This window comes from Limanda limanda, chromosome 20, assembly GCF_963576545.1.
Source record: "Limanda limanda chromosome 20, fLimLim1.1, whole genome shotgun sequence".
NCBI classification, from domain to species: domain Eukaryota; kingdom Metazoa; phylum Chordata; class Actinopteri; order Pleuronectiformes; family Pleuronectidae; genus Limanda; species Limanda limanda.
The window spans coordinates 11,283,673-11,305,911 of NC_083655.1; the positions used below are offsets into that span (position 1 = coordinate 11,283,673).

At 41.6% G+C, this 22,239-nt stretch overlaps 1 protein-coding gene across 2 annotated transcripts in view; it reads left to right on the top strand.

Annotated features, from left to right (window-relative positions):
• Positions 1 to 21,675, top strand: part of neto1l (neuropilin (NRP) and tolloid (TLL)-like 1, like) — a 63,183-nt gene extending 41,508 nt beyond the window's left edge. Inside the window, exons 5-11 of one of the 2 annotated variants that reach the window (XM_061094129.1) lie at positions 1,244 to 1,285; positions 1,473 to 1,600; positions 8,844 to 8,926; positions 9,784 to 9,929; positions 16,379 to 16,492; positions 19,127 to 19,748; positions 21,588 to 21,675. In XM_061094129.1, coding sequence (XP_060950112.1) covers positions 1,244 to 1,285; positions 1,473 to 1,600; positions 8,844 to 8,926; positions 9,784 to 9,929; positions 16,379 to 16,492; positions 19,127 to 19,748; positions 21,588 to 21,675 — 1,223 coding nt within the window. Of the gene's footprint in view, positions 1 to 1,243; positions 1,286 to 1,472; positions 1,601 to 8,843; positions 8,927 to 9,783; positions 9,930 to 16,378; positions 16,493 to 19,126; positions 19,749 to 20,573; positions 20,635 to 21,587 lie in introns of those variants that run through there. The other variant, XM_061094130.1, reaches the window with a different exon arrangement.
• The last annotated feature ends 564 nt before the right edge of the window (positions 21,676 to 22,239 follow it).

The window sequence follows — 22,239 nt, forward strand, 5'->3', positions numbered from 1 at the left end:
GTTAAGCTTGAGTTCTGTGTTGTTTTGATGCTGTTACACAGAACAAAGATAGAACTTGCAGTAGCACTTTTAGTTTGTATGGTGAGGCCCCATTCAGCTATGTCATTATACGTATTATCATAACATATACAAATACCAAAAATAAAGTACGGAGGATACAGTTTATAAATATGCCAAAGACTCAAATTGCCATGAGTTAAAACATATTGCAAATTACAAGAAATGCAAGTAAAATGCACAAATCCTTTATCACACAATAACATAAATACAAACACACTTTTAATGAAGAGAACCTGATTATTACACTATTTTACTTCAAATCAGAAACTCTTTTTAAATCCTTTTTTTCGGCTGTGTCGCCCCTCTCCCCCATATCGAAATGTAATATTGCCCTTTTCTATGCTAAATGCGACTGAAGCGTATCATGCGTTCTGTAAATCAGCAAGTCAGCTGGCACGTGACATCGACCTTACTGTCAGGACTCATGCCTCCATCTTTGATATATGATTCCTCCACAACTGTGTTCAGCTGGTTAACAGGGTTTTGATTCATACCAGTGATTTTATTACCGCTTCTGGGTCCTCGTGTCTTCAATCTACTGACGCCAATTAAACCAAATCACTGTCAAAGTTGCCCTGACACGCAGCTGAACATTTTACTGATTACCGTGTGGACTCAACCCCCAAGAGAACATCTGCAGCGTTAAGGTCTGACCTTCGTCCTCCAAATTTGCTTGCAAAGTCTTAATTGCCGGTAAATTTGGTCGACTCCACTGTGGCTCTAATGAGGGTCATTTTACGTGTTTTTAGAGTGCGGATTCTCATTCTCTTAATTTGTTTTACATAGAAAATTAACAATTTTTCGTTTAAGTTTAAGAAAAACGACACTTTTACATTAATAGGGTTGATTTTGGGAAGTCTGCATTCTCCATAGAGTTCAACAAGCATGTGTCACAAGCCTGAAATAAAGCATCTCACTCTCAGGAGCCTGTGTCCTATGAGCACAAGTTTTTTTTGACTTGGGGGCATGACAGATGGTTTGTGTAACAGCTTCTTTTTTGCCGGTGCCAGAGAGGAGTAGCAAAGCGTTCATGGGTCCCAAAATAATTCCGGAGGAAGAGCAGCTCTTTGTGGGAAGTTCCTCGGTACCATGTCACACCTGCTTGTTTTTCTCGCTGTGGAAGAATCCTGATTTTGTAATCGTGTATTAAAAATGAATATCCCCTCCTCTGCTCTCTCCTCAGATCCGGACTTTGCAGACTTGGGAGTTCCCCCACCTCTGCCCTGTAGGTATACTCCTCCTCTCTCTCTTTCTTTCTCTGTTTCTTCCTTTCTCTTTGTCTTCTACATTCACACTCTTTCCATCTCAATAAAGGTTATACACTGTTTCCTCCAGTTATATATATATATTGTGTGTGTGTGTCAGATTTGTGAGACAGTGTGTGTTTGTGTGTTTTTCTGTGTTTGTTACAGCCTGTCAGTATGACATGGTGGGTCCAGAAGGTATCGTGGAGTCTCATCAGATCACCAGAGACGGGAAGGCTGACCCTGCCGAGGCCGTCGACTGCAAATGGTACATCCGTGCTCCGCCACGCTCCAAGGTTAGTGACATAAGCTCCGCTCGCGTCCCACTGTTTATTCGATTTCAAGGCGGACGTTGAAATGTCAAATAAAATAAAATGGAAATGAAATTGTGTGCTCCCATCAAGCTGGGTTGATGACAGCAGAGTGCAGTTACGTCAGGAAGCAAATCAAGAAGGATAATAGATGCTGTAAGACTTTTGTTCGTTTTGACAAACACCGTGTGTCTCTTCAGCTTCTACAGAGGATGGGTGTGTTGTTTTTTTCCTCATTAATTTGCTGTTTCCGTCCAACATCCATCCACACATGCAGGGAGATCACGGGTTGCATCAGGAAGCTTTGATATTGCATGGGGGGGTTTGTCTGTAGCTGTCAGCAGGATCCCAATGTGAGTCCTTGTGGCTGTGGGGAGACTTGTTCCCCTGCTTGGGTCAGACAGATATGCAGAAGGGTTTACTTGGAGTCAGGTCCATTTTTTTAATCAGCAAGCTGTTGCCAAGAGGAATGGAGGGATGGAAGATAGAGGGAGAGAGAGGAGAGGGAGTGGTTGCAGACCAGGCAGACGGAGAGAGGGCGGCTTGTGCTGATGAAATAGTGTTGCCATGCAGTTTGACCCTAAGGCCTTCCACCACCCGTATTTGTTTTCTCTTCCAGTGTTCGCCATGCTTCCCTGCATGCATACACAAAAACAGACATGCACGCACACACATACACGCACACACATACCTTCCCTACATCTTATACATATGAGACACTCTTCCTTATCTACCAGAGGTACCTGTGCTGCATTAACTTGACGGGATTAAAAGTTTCCCCAAGGGTAGAGCAGCAGAGCAGGAAAAGGCAACTTTATAAATGCCATAACTTTCCATGAGTCTATACTGTACGACTCCATCATATACGTGCACATACACACACACACACACAGTGCAGTACATGGCTGCAGTAAATCCAGTGGTTAAATGCTGTTAGCCCTCTGCTGGGTGCATTTAATTTAGCAAAATAAGACACATTTTTACTTTGACTTTTATGGTTCGAACAATTCTTCCAAGGACAGGAAGTATTATGAAGCTGTTAACTGAGGATTTAAAAGGTTTGGCCACATTCATGATTCTGTGCCAGTAAATGTAGAGGTATCCTCGGCCTTTTACTTCGATATTTTTAGCATAAAGTGTGAATATCTATCCACTAATTCCAGAAATCTGGGGCTGCACCGTTTGGAGGATGCATTTGAAGGCCGATTGCTTCATTTCAGCACGACTAGGCTGTCCCGTTTCGAAGGCTCTGACAAATGCAGCAGACCAATGCATTCTTCCATCCCAGAGAAATGAAAGCTTGGAAAGGCCGGATCCTTCTAGGGTCATCCTATGGCGTCGGCAAGCAACATGACGTCAGAAGCTTGTGTATCAGGCTTCAATCAACCAAACAGCCAACGGTACACCTCACAAATCAAGTGGTGCCAGTAGTAAGACGTCAATCCTAATAAAATATCGACTTTTGTATAGTTTTTCATTATGGGACCTATTTGTCTAAATGTATGCATCGTGCCATTACCCCCAAGTATGAGATAAAGCTGTGCAGCTGAACCGTGTCACTATTTGTTTCACTATTTCAGCGCCTGTTAATGCTACAAGATGTTATCCTTTCCTATTTGTGGCCACCATGGAGATGTTTTTAAACTCATTATACATTAGTGAAGCTGTTGAACTGTGTTTGGTCCCAGATGGAAACATTTATTTGGTTTTCACGCTGCTTTTTCATATTGTGCTGCAAGCTCTTTTACTGTATACACACACACACACACACCCTCACACTGGTTTATGATATGACCGGCTGATAATATTGGAGGGGCCTGTGATTCATGGGCATGGCAGTTGCTCTTATCTGGCATATTCTTGGGTTGCATATTTCCTACTGAAGCCCCTGGAATAAAAGGTCTATTTAACCTTTTATTATTCAGAAATGTCCTTCAGATTCAGCTGCTTTAAGCCCCAAGGCCACAGGAACTGTACAATTCTGTCGCCCACCTACAAACATTATCATTAGCACTCTTGTGAAGCTATACAAAATATTTACTATTGAACAGGGAATATCCACTTCAATTATTGACCCCCCAAAAAAGCTGCACAGATTCCCCAGTCCCACAAGTGTCATTCTAAACATAAGGAGAGTTTTCACAGATATTCTTTGCTATAAATGCAAACACACACACAATACAAGATTATAAAATAATGGCACATATACACACTGCAGAATATAACTTAGATTATTGCTCCAGAGGCAGCGATGCACCACCTCACGCCTCTCAAGTGACCTCATGGGGAAGCAGACGTAAACAGAATGAAGAGTGGTGTGGAGGGACAACTTGCTCTAACGTCAATCAGCAAAAGCAAAAGGGTGATGAGGATATGTTCTGAAAGACACGGTCAACACAGGTTGTATTTATTCTTCCAGTGTGGCCCAGATGATTCTGCAGGCAGCTCAGGAGGTTGGAGAATGGCTCTGTAGCCGAACATCAGCACTGACCAAGGTTCCAGACCACATTTCTCCTCCGATGGGGTTTAAATCAGCCTGAAACTCCTGCTGTCTGAGCTCAGTAGAAGTAAAGTGAACAAGTCAGCCAATACATTGATGCTTCTGTGCCAAAGGGGGCCATAAGTCAGTTTTGTGGCACATTCTTGAATCCATGCGTGTGAAGCCGAGGCCGGGGTCTGTGCATGAAAGAGCAAAAGAGTGACTGAGCCCAGCAGGGTGATGATGTATTTCACCTGGTCTGAATCAGTGTCATATTTGGCCCTGCAGGAGCGCCTCACAAGGCGAGTCATGGGGCAAAGGCTGACAGTCATTGACACTGATGGACAAGGCAGCAAATACATTTTTTATCTATTACACAGAGGCCCGGAGCTTTATACCCCCGTCACCGGCGCTCACACCCAGTTACACATAAAATGTATAAAACTTACAGCATCTCCCTTTGTCTCCTCTGGCTCCTCACTTCTTCTTTCTGTCTAAGCCGTTTATGCTCACATGTTACTGCAGTGAAGGAGATGCACATGATGCCCCCCCCCACACCCCACCCACCGCCACCATCTCTCCATCACTGCGTGTGCATGCATGCAGGGCAAGGCTTTCATTTCCCGATGCTGATACAGTGCTGCACTGTACCCAGTGTGCCAGAAACAGCAGAGAGATAATGATATCCTATACCGGAGGCTCTAATTAGACTGCACCGGAGAGCTCCAGAGAGGAAGAGCCGAGGAGAGGGGGACAGAGGAGGAGGAAAAAATGGGAAAGATGTACTTAATAATGCATTTTATTGGAGGTCTGAATGTATAGAGAGGGAGTTGAGGGGTGAGGCGGCAGATGGCAGAGAAGGGGCGGCATGAGAGTTGAGGACTGAGTGAAAGGTGTACCTGCAAGTAAGCAATAATGACCGTGTGTTGTTGCCAGAAGTGACAGCACTGCACCAATTTTAATGCCATAACGTGATCGCTTTTCATTTCCATGTGTCATTTTGATGACAGCTTTACAGAGAGATTTCTCAGAAAGAACAAAAATAGGTTCACTGGTTTGTAAGTAATGCAAAAAAACAACATGCAGCCGGTGGCAGCAATTTCCCATTTAAAGATAACACGTCAGGGAAGATAAAGGCATAATTGATGCTTTAACAAATATAATTGGATTCTAAGTTTGTCATAATTACACCTCTTGTCAACTGCACTCTGTTTTTCTAGTAGTATTCCTCCTCTGTCCTGTTTGGACAGCTGTCCGAGTCTAGCTGACTGTTGTTAGCTGGAGAGGAAAATATTTTTCACCTCCCTCATTTGGACTCATAAGGGTCAGTCACCCCCCCGACCACTGCCTGACACCTCCTGTTTCTTTTTCCCCGGTGGTTATGGCTCAAACATGGACCTTAATTCGGACCGTAATGAACAAGCGCGGACGCTGTTACAGGCGCCTTTTTTAACAGAGAACAGTGAGAACATATTCTCCGGCAGTCAGTGATGGATTCTGAGCCATTATTAGACGCCGCGGAATCAATGACGAAACGGGCTATTTTACTGCTGTGGCCAATCTCACGCCTTACAAATTGGTGATTGTATCTATCTGATCCATTGCCGTCACGTGGCTTTGAGATGCCATCTGCACTCCGAATTTTCTTCATCGCCCGGTCAGTTAGAGGACTTCATCAATGGAAGCTGTAAAAAGAAAGAAAGACCTCTAAAGCTTTTGTATCTGTTGCTGTAACTCACAGAGAGATACAAAGCGTTCTTTAACACCTACCCAGCCACGTGTTTGAGGTATTGCTTTAGTGAATGGAAGAGATATCACAGGGATGAAAGATTGTGGTTATTAATAGGGATGTGATTTTAAAGCATATAAAGGTGCGTGTGGGTGGCAACATGATGGAAAGGCTTTTTTCTTATATCAGTGTTACTCTGCCGATGTAGCGATAATTGAAAAGGCTCCTTTTACTTTGTTCTATAGCCTGCAACTATTAGCACTCCACTTCCTCTCGCTTTTCAGAAATGAAGATGAAACATCTGGGATACAAGCACTGCCATCTTGAGTGTTTCTGCCGTAGTGATCATGAGACGCAGTATCGAGGTCCAAATACCTAATTAAAATCGAATTTACCGAAACACTCGAACAAACATCAACGTGACAACAACTCCCTTCGAATGACAGAAACAATCTGTGACAAAAAATCCTCTAACGTGTACTTTTACTTTTGCCAAAGCATTATAACATTAAGGAGGCTGGGTTTTTGAGCTATACTGCAGCCAGCCACCAGGCTTCACTTCTGGGGAGCAGAATTTAATGTTAACCTGATAATTAGTTAAGGGATCAGCTATGTCATAATTGTCATAATTATAACATGAATGCACAAAAAAATCAGTTTTGACCTGATGTTGGCTGGAGACTCTAAAAACTAAATGTCAGTACGATTCCTACTCAGAGAACCATGAATGTCTGTGCACCTCCCGCTTCATGACTCCTGCAGCATTCAGTTATGATGGTCATGATGGGGGATAGTGCTCAGTAATGAAGGTAATTTCATTACTTTTATCAGCCATTAGCACCGAATGAAGTCTATTAAAAAACGAAGTGTTTTATCAACAATGTTTTTCTATTTATAATTAGTCCCCCCTGATTGAATTCGCTTTTATTGGTTACAGACTACTGCATTTAATGCACTCTTGGTACAAACCTCCATGTCTAATTTGGCTTCAATGGAATGACGGGGCCAAGTGTCCTAATTAACATAATCATTGGTACTTTTTCCAATTACTTGCTTCTTGAACTTTAACACAAATGGAGGGAAATTTGGTGGAGAGCACCTAACCACAACCTTAACCTTGATTTATAATTTCACATTAACTTCTTTGGTCATGTGCCACTTTCAAACAGCATTCACCCACAGCAGCTACTTTTCCCTAAATCCTAATACACGACAAAGCATGGAAAATATATTTGAAACCTGAGTAAACCGAGTGAGGCGACACCTCCATCTCGGCAAAGCATCTCCCAGGCAGATATTCTGACCTTTAACGAATATGATAAATAACATGTTCAGACTATCTTGACAATCACTTACAAGCTGTAACATTCACATCTATACAGATCAATAACTCTCCTCATGAATGATCAAATTAAACTCAATCATTACTGTTAATGAGAATCATGGCATCAACAGCTTTGTCAATAACTCTTTCTGTTATTTGAATTATTTCTATTGGTACGAAATATGAATATAATTTAAATCTCAGCCCTTGAGGTGTAATAAGTTCTTAAACACTATTTAATTTCTCTTAGCAAAAATAAAGAATAAAAACATTTAATAATATTATGACCTCGATCCAATTATTTTCAATTTCAATACACATCCTTGGTCTGCACACTAGTAACTGTGGCAAATTAAATACACTCTGTAAAAAGCAGTTTAGATTCTACCTGTTGCAATATCTTTTTTCTGATGTTTTAGCCAGGGTATCATTTCAGTATTGGTATTGAGATATTTAGTCAGGGATCATATCTAAGTCATATATAGTGACAACTCCACTTTGCTCTCAACTCACTGATCTAGTCTCTGTTTCTTTGAATTAATCCACTTTACTAAGAAAAATGATTTTGGACACTTAAGTATGCACCATCTTGAGCTCCCCATCACATTTAAAGGCGCAGTACTGGAAACCAAAGCACTCCCCGGTGACATGAGCTAAAAAATGTCCTCTGAGCCTCTTCAATCTTCTTGCCCTCCCTGCAGGGATCAGCACAGTAATATCCATACAAGCCCATGAATCCTGGGGCACAAATTAAGTTTATGAAAGGCAGATTTTCCCTGTGAATAGTTTATACATGTGTGTATCCATCTCTGCCATGACACTGGACAGTATTTCAATCCACTATCTCAGCGAGACAAAACAAAATGCCCTGTTTCCTGTGACGGAGCTAATTTAGCCGACATAGTGGCACTACAAGACCAATTTTTTAATTCGATGGAATAGTATTGACACCAGGAGGAGACCTCAGTGGAATTGGCGAGGTTGTTTTCACCCTTCGATCCATTTCGCCCGTCATTTTGGAGTCGACGTTGCGCGGTCCATTATCGTGCTCCATCTGCGGCTCTTGTCTTTGTGCATTTAAAGCGCCACATTTCCCAGTCACACTTCGGGAGTGGGCCGCTCATTAACCCGTAATGACGGCGAGCGCTGTGCACAGCCGACCGGAACCGTGGCTGTGATTGGGTGATCTTGGCCTGATGAATGAGTGACAAGCAAGGATGCCGAGGCCACTGGAACATGCAGGGTCAGAGGGAACAGCAAGGGGGCTGTTTGGGTCCGTGCACACTTTCTCCCCCGAATATCCAAAGCATGTGGTGAAAATGTCCCACTTTTACGTAAAGTTGAACGAGGGTGTAGGTTTTTTGTGTAATGGTTAATCTCAACAAATATGAATAATGACTTCAAAGCTAATAGACTCTGTCTGCCTACGAGTTCTCATTTGATATGCGTGTGTAATGACTTTGTACAAGCTGCAGTCTGTCAGTCTCATTTCATTAAAGAGCTGCTATATCAGGCACTGGGATAATGAGTGAAATGCACAGGCCATAATAGGAAGGAGCTGAAATCCCTCTCTTCTTCTCTCTCTCTTTCGTTTTGTTCATGTCTTTCCAGTGTGTTGTCACCTCCTTCAATTTCCCCCTCAATTAATCTCTTCTTCTCCTCCTTGTGTTTCCTCTCCTCTCCGTCTCTTGGACAGATCTACCTGCGTTTCCTCGACTATGAGATGGCCAATTCCAACGAGTGCAAGCGCAACTTTGTGGCAGTGTACGATGGCGGCAGGTGGGACTTTCTGACATTTCAATGAATCATACAGAGACTCAATTTCTCCATGTCTTACGGCCCTTATCTCATAATCATGATTAAATCGTCTCTTTTATCTTGAGATAACCATTTTAACTTTGTGCTTCTACTGTGAACAGAAGTTTAACATGGTATTTAAGCGTCCTTTTTGATCAGTACCATCCACTGATCCATGATCGAATCAGCTTTTCAATACAAATATTAAACTAATCATTTATTTTTGTATGTAGACTATCAGGCAATGCTTTATTCAGTGGCCAGATTCTTTCCAGACAGCAAAAAAAACTGAAACCTATTCATTGGACAATTATTTATCTCACATAGTTTATTTTAATTTCTCTCCCCATGTGTCAGGGGCCCGTATCATTCCAGAAAGACATGTGCATTGAAACGGCAGTGGTGATTATCCTGCTGTGAATAATGTGTTAACTGGTAAAAAAAAAAAAAAAAACTACTGCATCTACAGCTCAGCAAGCAAATAAGTATCTTCCCCAAAGCTTTGGACTGCTGTATTTCTTTCTTAACATAGTAAGAATACAACTTCTTAAGACTCATATCTTGAAATCATGATCATTGATAACATATTTGGTGTGTTGAGATAAGAACATAATGAAGTAGTGAACTGCAGTGTTCTTAAAACAAAATATGAGCTCCTCAACAATCTGATAACGACAACATTCACTCACGATCACTGGATTACGGGACTTAAATATGTGTCACGACCACGGCTGCTTTGACATCCTGTTAATTGATGTGAATTATTGAAAAGCACAGCACACGTGGGCTGTTATTCGATACTAAACCATGCGTCTCTTTCCCCCGCCGTCTCGCCTCAGCTCGGTGGAAGACCTCAAGAGCAAGTACTGCTCCACGGTGGCCAACGACATCATGCTGGTTTCCACACTGGGCGTCATCCGCATGTGGGCGGACGAGAACAGCCGCAAGAGTCGCTTCCGCATCCTTTTCACAACCTACCAAGAACGTAAGGCAACACTCGCAAAACAAACACCCGCAGGCGCACATGTACTGGTTATTATAAAGAAGCTTACAGCAACCTAATGAGATATTCGGACTAGCTTTGTCAAACGCTTCACGACGCCACGACAGGGACGTTGATGCCAAAAGAAAAGAGGGCTGCCACATCATGTTGAGTTATATCAAAGGTTGTTCTTTGAAACTGTGCTGTCAGAGGTTTCCATTCAGTTTTATGACCATTTAAACAGCACCCAGCAGGAAAGCAAGGGACATGTTTTCCACTATAATGAATATCGCCGCTGGGTGATCGTGAACATGACGTTATCGTTGGATCGGAGCTGAACTGCGGAAGAACCACAGGTGTGCTGTTTATTCCCCGTATTTTCATAAAGGTAAAAGAGATTGGGATAAAGAGAGATCAAGAGAGAGAAACAGAGACAGAGTCAAAGGAATATTAGGACGAGCTACAATATGCTCACATCTACCTCTTTGAGCCAAACACCTAGGAGAGATTAAAATTCATCCACACACACACACACACACACACACACACACAATTGTCCTCTCATTCACATGCTCCTCAGTGATAGAGCGTGTAGTTTTGACAGGGGTTGCAGAGGGCATTCTTTGTACTAGTGAGGTGAATGCCGATGGTCTGAGGCTTATGAGTATGGCCTGTACATCATGTCAACGTCACTGAGGGTCTTTAAATGCCCCAGAGACGAAAAAGTAGTAAACACACAACCCCAACACACTCACAGACACACACACACACACACTGCACTACTGAACATTGCATCTGCACTTTTACAGCTTGAAAATAAAGAGTAAAAGTGTTTTTATGTTTTTAATTGCTACTGGAACATTGTAATTTCCCTTCTGGGATGAATACATTATCTATCTATCCATCTATCCATCCGTCCAATTAACCATCTGTCCAATTAACCATCTGCCCATCTATCTATCTATCTATCTATCTATCTATCTATCTATCTATCTATCTATCTATCTATCTATCTATCTATCTATCTATCTATCTATCTATCTATCTATCTATCTATCTATCTATCTATCTATCTATCTATCTATCTATCTTATATATCTCAAAGCAAACAGGGTTAGATTCAAAATATAGGTCAACAGGCTGCCAAAAAAATGTTATTAACTTATTTAATTATAAGAATTGCATTGACTTTATTCTAAGATGTGATTCGGTCTTTTACTGTGGTGAAACCAAACCCAAATCCAGATGCTTCCTCTAAGAAGGCTCTATTTATTCCACAGCGCTTCACATTTTTTGTTTATTGTTGTTGAGAAGCAGAGAAAATGCATCTTAGATAAAGTCATGTTCCTAGAACGGTTATTTCAAAGTGAGTTCAGTTTGTTTTTCCTTCATAAGGACGCAGCTGATTGGATTTATTGAACGCCACAAAGTGCAGCCACACCAATAAGAAAACATGAAACCCTGAAGGACGATCAGCTGATGCTCCTCACCCAGTCGTATATATAACAACAACATGTCTGTGGGTTAAGATATGACGGTCGTGTGACTGTCTATGGAGCGGGTGACAGCAGCAGCTGAGAGGTTTGGGTTTGCGGAGTCAGTGTCCCCTTTGAAAGGCCGTCTTTTTTTTTTTTCGCCAAGCAGAGCCAGGATGTGTTGTTGCCGGGGCAACGCCTCTGCCTAAGTCACTCAGGCGATCCCCCAGCCAGACCTCAGCCTTTAGAGCAACATCCACCACAGCTCAGCAGCACTGCACCAAACCTGTCAAAGCTGTCAATGAAGCAGGTGTGTGAGCGCTCCGGAAAGCACACTCCGTAGCACAAGTAACTCCGTCTGGTGTACGCTCTTACCTCGTTGTCATGGCAGATTGTTTTGTTTTTGTTTTTTTTCCAAGAATCCTGCAAAAGTAGTACACAGCACTGTGCATTGGTACATGTGGAGCGATGCAGCTTATGGGAGTATGCAGAGGGATTAGTTTGGAGAAAATCCCAGTGAAACTAAATTTACATGTGTGTACTACGTGCGATTACATTTAGTATTTTTGAGGTTTTGATGTGATTACATGTACACCGATCAGCCACAGCATTAAAACAAGTTGCCTGAAAACAAACAACCTGTATGTTGTGGCTGATCCTTTTAAATATTATGTACATCTTCATGTAGATGTATGTATGTATGTATACCTATACATGTTTATGAATGATTTTTACAGATTTTTCCTCATTTGCTCTGGGATAAGTTTCGGGCTTTGAAACCGAGAGCATGACCCGGGGAAGGGAATTTGATTTTGGTGCAGATCTGGATCAGGGGCCGGATCCAGGAATTTTCTTCAACATTGTTAGACGGTGCAATTTCTTCAACAGTTTCCTTGATTTCAAGGAGAAACATTCCTGGAGCTTGATGAGAAAACATCAGGCATGATAAAAGGACTGATATTTACCAGTGTAAAAACTTTAATGCAAACAGTAATAGGAAGATTTAAAACCACTCATTGCACCGAATCCTATTACCATTCAGCAGATATTCGCTCAGACAACCACAGTCATCATTATAGTGTGTAGTAGGCGTTCCATAGACATTGTTGAAAGCTGTTGAAGAAGCTCGTAAGAAGACCTTGGGTTATGATTGTCTTAATAATATATATCACGGCATGTGATGCAGATGTGGCCAATACTATGATGTGTACTACAAAAGCATTGTAAGAAATTACTACATTCCGTTCACCCAAGTGAAAGGAAATTGTGTAACCACTGCCAGTGTTTGTGTGTGTGTGAGGGGGGGGGGGGGTCGTATGTGTGCTTGTGCGTGTGTATGTGTGTTAGAGGTGCACTAACTGGATTTGCAGCTTACAGGGCACTTCTTACAATAAGTGTTCCCCTGCCACAGTAGATCCTGAGCCTTTCTATATTTTTTCCCAGCTGCTGGTTCCCAGTGGGACCAGCAGCTTTTAGAGGACCATTCAAAGCTGCTGACTCCCAGAGAGTCGCTACGGTGGGAGAGCGACATTCCCAAATGCAAACTTCCACTTTTATCGTTCATGCAGTTCACACCTGCTCATCTCACTTTAGTCCGGAGCTCACTTTCACAAACACACACAACTATATGTGAGGCAGAAGCAAGCGAAACCTATCTTTACCCAAGAAGCAATTATGTCCCGGGTGATATATTTGCTTGTGAGACGTCTCGGCTGTCAGAATCGTTACGCCTCATCGACGGATACCTGTCTCCGGAGCTGCAGATGGAAATTTTACTCTGGCCCCGATACACACATCACATCCCGTCTCTTGTAAAGCTTCTTAATCGTATGCACGGAAGCATTGGAGAACAACATACTGTGCTGATTTTTGCTCACGGATGCATCTTTGCTCTTGTCTCAGATCAGATAACATCCTCTCTGCACACTTGTTATCTTGGTGGTGTTGGGAGGGAGAAGAATACTGTGCAGTAGTTATTAGTTAACAGAAGATGTAACACAATTATTAAAAAAAAAGAATTTAAGATTTAAAAAAGGTGAGTAAGATCTTTCCAAGGTCCACCCCAGCTCTCAGATAAGTGTCAGGCTATAGATAATGGATGGATGGATGGATGGATATATAAGTAAGTCACACTAGCAGACAATCTTAATGTTAATATTAATGATGAATTGCCTTTATGAGGCAGTTGTAAAAAAGGTGGTTAATTTAAAGGTGGAAATAAATGGCACAAGCAAAGGCTCACTCCCCTCGGGGGCGTGTGGATATGGAAGATCTCTGGAGATTTGAGATATAAGCGGGTGCTGGTCCATGCTGTGCTGTAAAAACAAATAAAATAATCTTTAAATCTATTCTACAGCATATTTCACTGGTGACAGATGAAGGGAGATCAGTTCCAAGTAGAAAGGGTCAGCCTTTTAAGCATCAATGAGGAGCATTTGCAGGCAAAGTATCGGGAAAACCCGGTATTTACTATAAATCCGTTTCATTGTTAATTCTTTTAGATTATGATGGCAAGAAAAACCCAAAAAATCATGTTGATGAAATGAGAGATCACAGTGCTGGCAGAAATGTATTGCAAAATGAAAACTATATTGATGACATCAGAGTAGAAATAGCCTAACTGCACTGCTACAAAACAAAATCACACAAAACAAATCTATGGTTGATTATTTGAGTTGAAAAATTCATTACACTCATGTGAAGCTTCCAGCGCTTCACTGCAGAAGCCCCCCCCCCCCCCCCCCCTCCACTCCGCTCTGCAGAGACACTCAGACTATTTTCATCAGCCACTCATTAAGGAGTTAATTTATGCTGCCAGCAGTGACTGTGAATGTGTCTGTGCGGGCAAAAGGGCACTTTTATTACAAAGTCTTGAAATTAATTTTGCAGGAGATTAGTGTGGATCGCGCTCTTTGTAACGTCGGGTCTCACCCTGTGGTGTTCATAAGGAGAGAGGGGGGGGGGGTATGGCTGCAGAATGAGAAGGAGTGAGCTCCCTCTGGTGGTTGTGAGCAAACAATTGTTGCAGTTTTTGGCATATCCTGTAAAAAAAAACAGGATGAAAAGTAGAAAAAACAGAGATAGTGGGGAGAAAATGAGAAGAGGAGTATCGCAACGCACAGTGAGAGCCAATATGGCCCTAGAAATCCTGGCAAAGTCCCAGGATGGGACACAGAGGGAGATAGAGATAAGTCACTCTAATTTGGTGTGTTATTATTCACTTGGGATGAGTGCTGGGCTGAAAACAGCCATACATCACGGTGGTAACACTGTCAGATAGTCCCCAGCTCTGCCATACCACTGGCAAGCTGCTTTAGTGCACAGTGCCAGTGCTGTGCAGGAGAGAGGGGAGAGCGGGAGATAAAGAGAGAGAGAGAGAGAGAGAGAGAGAGAGAGAGAGAGAGAGAGAGAGAGAGAGAGAGAGAGAGAGAGAGAGAGAGAGAGAGAGAGAGAGAGAGATTAATAGAGAGAGAGTGAGAGGGGAGAGGATGTCTCCTCCAATATCAAACAACCAGCAACAGGATAGAGTTATCCCTTACATTCATATCAGTGGCAAAAATGGTAACTCTTAGCAAATGTGCAAATTGGAGGTGGTTTCATAAGAACTTCTACAAGTTCTTTCCCCCTGGGCCAATGGTACGTGGTTTATTTAATTACATCTGCAGTGGTGGAATCTGGCTAAGTACATTTGCTTAAATACAGCACTAAACACAATTTCTATTTTATGCTACTGTTCCTAAACAAATTGAAATGACCTCCTCCACCTCAATCAGCTATCACATTAAAAATGTTGCTTACACTTTCAATATTACTATTATTACTATAACTAAAACAGATGGAAGGAAAGAAGAAAGGAAAAGAAAAGGTTTGCCTGAAATTCAATTTCAAACCTTTAAAGATAAATATAACCAGAAACAAAAAAATTCTGTTTCTGCAAATATATGAATCCAAGACTGCCTTGTTGTCACTACTGCAGTAGAACTGAATATTTCAAAGAAGTAATTCCAGCTTTATAAATCCTATAACTAGAAAGGCCCAACAGTCCCCTCATGAAACCACATTTATATTTTTATTTGAGAAAAACTGAAAAATGCAGACACGAACGCGACCGCCTTAGTTAAGATAATAATTCTGCCTAATTCTTCCTGTGATATGACACTGTAGAGTTAATGGGACAAGCTATTTTACCCTATGGTTCACTCACAATGCTCTACTGAGAATAACAGGGGGAAGCCACTCTATGAATTGACCGATCAGGTGGTTTATGCATTTATCTGATTGGTTGCTGAGAGGAAAGGGCACCTTGGGTTTAAATGATTATGTTGCCATATGATGATGGAGCCTGAAACATTATCACTCCGATTTTTACGACCATGTTCTGCTGATGTGTGACTCACGGAGGCGGAGACAATGGCAGCTTTATGTCTCCAGCAGGCCTCATGGCAAGGGCAGGTGTCATGATGGATGGTGTGTTTGAGGACATGCTCGTGTTTATTACCTGGTTACGTGCCGACAAGGGCTGCGCACCGAGGACAAATAAACATCATCTCGCATAAATAGGAAGGATTTGTTTTGGGTTTGTTAATTGTGCGGATGATTCTGGAAATGTCATTGCAATCTCTGCAAATTCCACAAACACACACACGCACACATTTTCCAAGGAATTCAGTCACATCCTCGAGTTGCCTCTGCAAATGTTTGAAGAGGAGCTTGAGGATGAAAATTCATGAAGAACAGATGGGTTCATGGGGAACAGGTCTGATTTGAGTAATTCCCATTCAAATTTATTTCGTCAAAATCTGGCACACTAGAACTTCTCTACAGCTGTACTTCAAATTCAGCTAGTGCTCCAAGGGATATTCACTAAGAAGTAGTTGAGCAGTTTTTGCCAAACAGTTTTTATGGCTTCTTGACCTGGTAATCGCTACATAATAAGCTCTCAGGACTATCATGTTGATTTGCCTTCTTCTTTTCCAGCTCCTTGTGATGCAGATGCCTTCTTCTGTCACAGCAACATGTGCATAAACAACACACTGGTGTGTAACGGCATGCAGAACTGTGTCTACCCCTGGGATGAGAACCAGTGTAAAGGTGAGATGTTACATTTCAGTTCACTTGACCCTTTTGTCTCACATGAACCAATGGTTTAAATGGTTTGAGAGAAAGTTGCAGCACCCAGGGAAGAGACTTCTGCTGTGTATCAATCATCCCATTCTAACACTTGCTATCTCGAGTGCTTAAAAGTGTGCACACTGACAATTATAACAATATGCAGAGCATTATGACTGCCCAGATGGTGCACTCATAATAGTCAATTTTGAAATGCTGCTCAAGACACTTATCACCCTCAACAGTTGCCAACTTGGCTATGCAGCAAGGGCCGCCAACATTTTCTTTTTGCTTTTGAAAATGGGGCTGAGAAAAGAGGACACATAATGTGTAAAATATGTAAATTGTGAGCCAAGCAGCCGGTAGATATTGTCCTTCATGAAATTCACAAACTATGCCGGAGAATATACATGGTCATAGTGTCCCACTTGTAAGAATACAGATGGAAGTATCAGAGTTGAGACACCCAGTACTTTTGAAGGTTTCAGCACCATGGACAGTGGCAGAGCGTTAGAGCTTGAACCACAGGCTGCATTTAAAGATGGACGACATATGAATATAGAATATATCATCTCCTTGTATATAGTCTATAGTAGTTTAAACTGGTTGTACTTTAGACAATGTGTAGTCACTGCTGATTCAATGAGACCTTATTTCCTACAACTTTACTTGATGGCACAACCTAACAAACCACAGAGCAGCAATTCTAGTTTATATATAACAATGATGTACACGTTATAAAACTCAAACTGGCTTCATGAGGCTCATCACAAACTCAATTCATCTGGGTCCAGGTTGATCTACAAGAACTGCTCTCATGTTCTTTGAAGGTGGCTCAAGCTGAGCGAGGTTCTGTGAACTTCCTGAGTGTGTGATACTATCAAATTCTTCTTCTCCACACAGAATTTTTAAAGCCATTGGATCCATACCTTCATACAGTACTGGCACATTGTGGAATCATCAGCAGTGTGCTCCTGCACTAGCAGAATAAACCGGTACAGAAGGGTTAAAGCCGTTTAATCGATCGTGAATGGCATAATTCTCTTGGTCGGATACAAACATTGCTAAAATGACGTTAATGTAACAGGGTGGCACACCCAAGTAAAATCTCTGTGTTAGAGAGATAATGCTGACAGCTCGATAATCTGCACCTCTGATTTGAGAGTTTCCTTTTTGCAGCATCGACATTTATGATTCTAATCCAATATGTCAAGACCCTGGGGATGAGCTACTTTTTCTCCGCACTATTATATATTTCCAATTAACCAGGTTTCTGGTCCTTGACCTTTACCCACCCATCACCTCATCCCAATACATATAAGATGGGATCTATACTGCAGCTCCCCTGATCCCTCACGCATCCCAACTCCCACATCAATTAAATACGTGAATTTGATTATCATTAACGTATGGTTAAGATGAGTTCTTGTCAAACTCACAAAACTCAAACTCTGTCTCACCTTGTATAAAGTCTCAATCTACTTTTCCACAGTAAGCTTCAGCCTCACCGTTCCCCTCATTTCTTTGAATCAAAGACAACAGTTGTTGGAGATGATGTCTGTGTATTCTGTATATACTGTAACTATCTCTCTCTTTAAGCCAAACCAATGACAAATCTCTTCAATTAAGTAGATCCTGAACAGCCAATTCCTCACAGAGACTAAGATACCCATCTAAGTTTAAAATTGTGCAGAACTCAGCAAGGAGGCGGCCATGTTTCTCAGCGGTTTACCCTGCTCAAGTAATGCATAGGTCCACCACAGGGCCCACATTTGTCCTCATTAGTGGTAAAATGTCAAGTTTCATTCCTTTCTGCTTTACGCCTCTGAATGTATCCATTTACTGTCGCTGTGCTACTGGTTCATCCAGTATTAAAATGTCACACATCTCCCCACAGATAAGCCCCACGTGTCCTTACGAGTCCTTGTACTGTCTCTGTCAGTTTGTGCTCTTCTGTGTAGTTTCCTGTGTGATAAAGAGAGCACAGCTGTGATTTATAGAACCTTCTTGTTCTGCTTGATACCTGATAAAAGTAACAGGCTTAACCTTGGACATGACAGGTTTGGGCTGTAAGGAGATATCTTTACATGTGAGCTATGGGTTCGGTTTCCTCCAAACAGTTAAGAAATACTACACAGGTAATGTGCTGGTTTTGAACAGGGTTTATTTTTCAACACAATCCCATAAAATAATGTTAGATGAAATGCCCCCATCCTTAGAGGTAATGCTTTGTTTAATACTTTAGGTATTGGTTTGACCTAACATGATACCATCCCTTATATTAGCAGTGCTAGACACACAGTTTAATCATCTCATTAAACTCATGCATTTTTGATTTTGAGATGAGATCCCATCATCTAAACTCTTTATATACAGAGTATTTCACTTACTAGAGCCCCATGCCCACTTCATAAACTTGCAGAAATATGACCATTTCCAGTCTTAGTTGGTAACCAATGAAATACTAATGGTCAGTAACTGGTAATACAATTGGTAATCTGTTAATTACACAGTTTGAAATGTAGTTTTTTTAATGATCTTCAGGTTTAGGGCCATGTGGGTAATATTCTCATGTGTTCTGTCTTTTCCCTGCTCTCTCTCTCTAAAACTGTACAGAGAAAAGAAAAGCCAACATCCTCGACAACCTGAACAACACAAACGGGACCATCATCGGTGTCACCTGTTGCATCGTCCTCATCCTCCTCATCGTCTCCGTCATCGTCCAGATCAAGCAGCCACGTAAGAAGTACATCCTGCGGCGTGAGGACTTTGACCCCACCATGTTCCAGGAGGTGTTTGAGCCGCCTCACTACGAGCTGTGTACATTACGGAGTGCCACCGCAGCCGCAGCGGCATCAGCAGACTTAGTCGACCTGGCGGAAGACTTTGAGAACTACCACGCCCTTCGCCGTGCCTCCTCACGCTGCATCCACGACCACCACTGTGGGTCCGCCTCCAACCCCGGCTCCGCCCACTTATCCCAGCTGTCACTGAGCGGACGAGGAAGCCGCGGGAACTTGAGCGGCCGAGACGGAGGCACCCTGCTCACGGACCTTCCACAGCCGCCCATGGCAGTGCGGCCATTGCTGCCGGCCACGTCAAACCGCAGGAGCATCCTGGTCATGAAGCACAGCTACTCACAGGAGGCGGCGGACAATGGATGTGACCTGGACGACGACATGGAAGAAGTTCCCACCACCAGCCACCGGCTTTCACGCCACGAAAAGGCAGTACAGCGGTCAGTATCCATAGATTTCTGATGAGGGAAGAACAACAACTATAGAGTTAACTATGGGGGTGTTTGAAATGAATGTGGGATAAATTACATTTATTTTGTTTTCATTATTTTAGCTTTCTCCCTCTTCCTCTCATTACTTTTGTAGAATTATGATAAGCTTCTTTGTTTGCATTGATCCTTGTTATTTGTCCCCTTTCTATTTTCACTTTTTTCCACAAAGGGCTAACTTACGCTACCTTTTGCATGCTCCTCCTTGAACATGTCAAGCACTCCCTGTAACCTTTCCTCAAATGGGGATTTATAAGTTATATTCATAAAACTCAACTGTACTTTGAGGTTTATCCGAAGCTTTTACATACAAACCTCAATTTGATAGATATAATCAGTCCATTTTTGACTGTTAAACACAAGGGCTTGAATCGGTGCCTGATATTCATAGAAATTACTAATTTCATTGACATGAATGCAAATTATCAATCAAAAGGCATTCGTATTTTAACTATGATACTGAAAATACATGAGTTATATAGCTTCACATTTTGGCATGAGAGATTTTCCGATTTATAACAAAAGTAATTTACTGTGTAATTGCACCGCTTGAAAAGTAACTGTGTACAAAAACTCAATGTGAAGGAGAAAAGACTTTGCAACTTTCTCCTGCATGCCCTTTTCTATGCGAGTGTTCTTGACTGTTTATCTGCATGCGAGGCTCCCATGAGACCTAACCGAGCCCTGATGAAGTGTTTTGCTGTCGTGTAACACAATATGAGTTCTGACCTCTCTATGCAAAATTTGATATTAAATGAAAGAGCCATGACATTTCAGGTTCTGCCTCATTGGCTCTTTGAGCAAACATGAATCAGAGTACAACACAACTAGGGTCTAAGAGACAATCTCAAGGTAAGCACCCTTATTAAAAAATCAACATCTCTATATGTTGTTGTGTAGTCATCATTTACCCAGTCAGTATATACTTTTCTGTATTTTCTTTTTCATTTCTGTGATTTTTTGCACAAGTTTATATTTTGTTTAAATGTGTTTGTTTTTTTATTGTTTTATTTCCCACCAAGATGGTTTTCTTGCTTGCAGCCATCTTGTCCTCCTAGTGGGTTTGTTTGACGTCTTTGTGATGCTCCAGTTTACACTGTATGTCCTCTTTGCCCGAGGACATACATTTGATCACTCAGTGGATATCTCATCAGCATGGACCTTTATCAGGCATCTTTAATTGAAGCTGTGCAATCAATGAACGTGTCTAACCTCTTTTTTTATCCCAGCAAATCATTCATTTCAAAAATGTAAAAGTAAGAGCACAAATTTGAAAGCAAACACGATCCCAGGTGTTTTCATGGCAATATTTCAGTGGGATGATTTTTGCACACATTGAAAAAAAAGCACACTGAGATCATTTAAATATCTCATTAAACTCTTCGTAATTATCAAATCTGTACTAATCACACGTATCCAGACCTGTATCTGAATCTGCATGATTTATGCCACTTTTAGTGTTTGATTTTTGTTTTTGGTTAATTGTGAAGCATAATATTTGCGCTTGTGTGTAACATTTCATGTGCACGCTCCACAATTGTGCATTAATGAGGTTGCTGTAAGCACGACTTGATAAAGTACAAAATGTTGCATGAATATGAATTGATAAGTAGCTCTTTATTATAAAGTTAAAGGAAAACTTTGCAACTTAATGTCTGCATATGGTGGAGCAGTCACATGAGGTGCTACCCATTGTTCTGTCTTTACGTGTGCTGTCCTGTTGTGTGTGTGTGCGTGTGTGCGTATGTCTGCTTATGTTCTACATTATGTTGCATTGTCTCCATCATGTAGACTTCTTGAGAATAGTGAAATCCTGGATCAATACGAACGGGCGTCACTGACATATGAAAGAGCGGAACGGAGATTTACACCAGCATGATGATGCTGATGATGATGAAGGGACACTGTGGCGACTGAATGTCTGTCCATGTGCAGAGACCAACACAAAGGACAGTCGGACGCTGTTAAGCTCAGTGCTGTGTACGTACTGTAGGCAGTCCAGATTCTTTTGTCCTGCTGGAATAATATGGACCTTTAAGATGAATCTGATTATTGATTATTGACATTTAAATTTGGGACATTAGTCAGGATCATATCTGTCATCGTCCTCGCTGATAGCAAAATGAATGTGGATAAACATCTTCAACTTCATTTTTATGCATGTCTTTTTCAAATGAGTAGCATACATGTTTTGATTTTGATAGCAAATTATAGAGGGAAGATTTACATCATTAGAGAAAATTGGAATTAAACTAAATAAATGACTAACCTAATTAGATTTTAATATTATTTGAATAACCAGAAGCAGTTTAATTTGAATAACTATGTGAGGTCCAGCTGGATGGCTTGTGCATGCTTCTTTTATATCCATTTAAACAATAACATACTAAGAATAACATATGAAAGGCCCCCATCCACTAATACATAAATCATATGGGCTTTA